Here is a 437-nt window from a genome sequence, read left to right as displayed (position 1 = left end):
AACATGGGTCTACAAAATCTTTTCAATATCTTTTAACCAAGCAAGGAAAAAAGTTGTAAAAATGCTTGAGCAAACTGAAAGTGTGTGTGCAGCGGTGGACTAACACGTTGGGTTCATGTCAGGCCAGGTGGAACAGTGTGTCAACCTGGCCCCTTCACACCAACCTGTTCCAACCTTATCCCGTTTTATAAGCTGCTCGATGTTCCTCTCCTCGAGCCTAACCTCCCCATGTCGTCCCTTCTCCTCCTCCCTCAGACTCTGTGTGCTATGGGGATTGGTGGTGGCCACATCTTCCTCCTCCTCATCATCGGCCAGGGCTGGGAAGAAAAAGGTAACCTCTGAGCTCCTAGGAGGGGGGCCGGCTCTGGGTGTCCCAGGTGGGCATTAGCGTTAGCATGTGTGGCGACACAGGAGTGTAACCAGTAGCTACAGACGTC

At 51.7% G+C, this 437-nt stretch overlaps 1 protein-coding gene across 1 annotated transcript in view; it reads left to right on the top strand.

Annotated features, from left to right (window-relative positions):
* Positions 1-395: 395 nt before the first annotated feature.
* Positions 396-437, top strand: part of LOC130391665 (CUGBP Elav-like family member 3) — a 7,717-nt gene continuing 7,675 nt past the window's right edge. The window contains exon 1 of the mRNA XM_056601893.1: positions 396-413. Within this exon, the coding sequence (XP_056457868.1) occupies positions 396-413 (18 nt within the window). The remainder of the gene's footprint in view (positions 414-437) is intronic.

The sequence above is a fragment of the Gadus chalcogrammus genome, chromosome 11, assembly GCF_026213295.1.
Source record: "Gadus chalcogrammus isolate NIFS_2021 chromosome 11, NIFS_Gcha_1.0, whole genome shotgun sequence".
NCBI classification, from domain to species: domain Eukaryota; kingdom Metazoa; phylum Chordata; class Actinopteri; order Gadiformes; family Gadidae; genus Gadus; species Gadus chalcogrammus.
The sequence above is the reverse complement of the archived record's forward strand: the minus strand, read 5'-3'. Positions and strand labels throughout refer to the sequence as shown.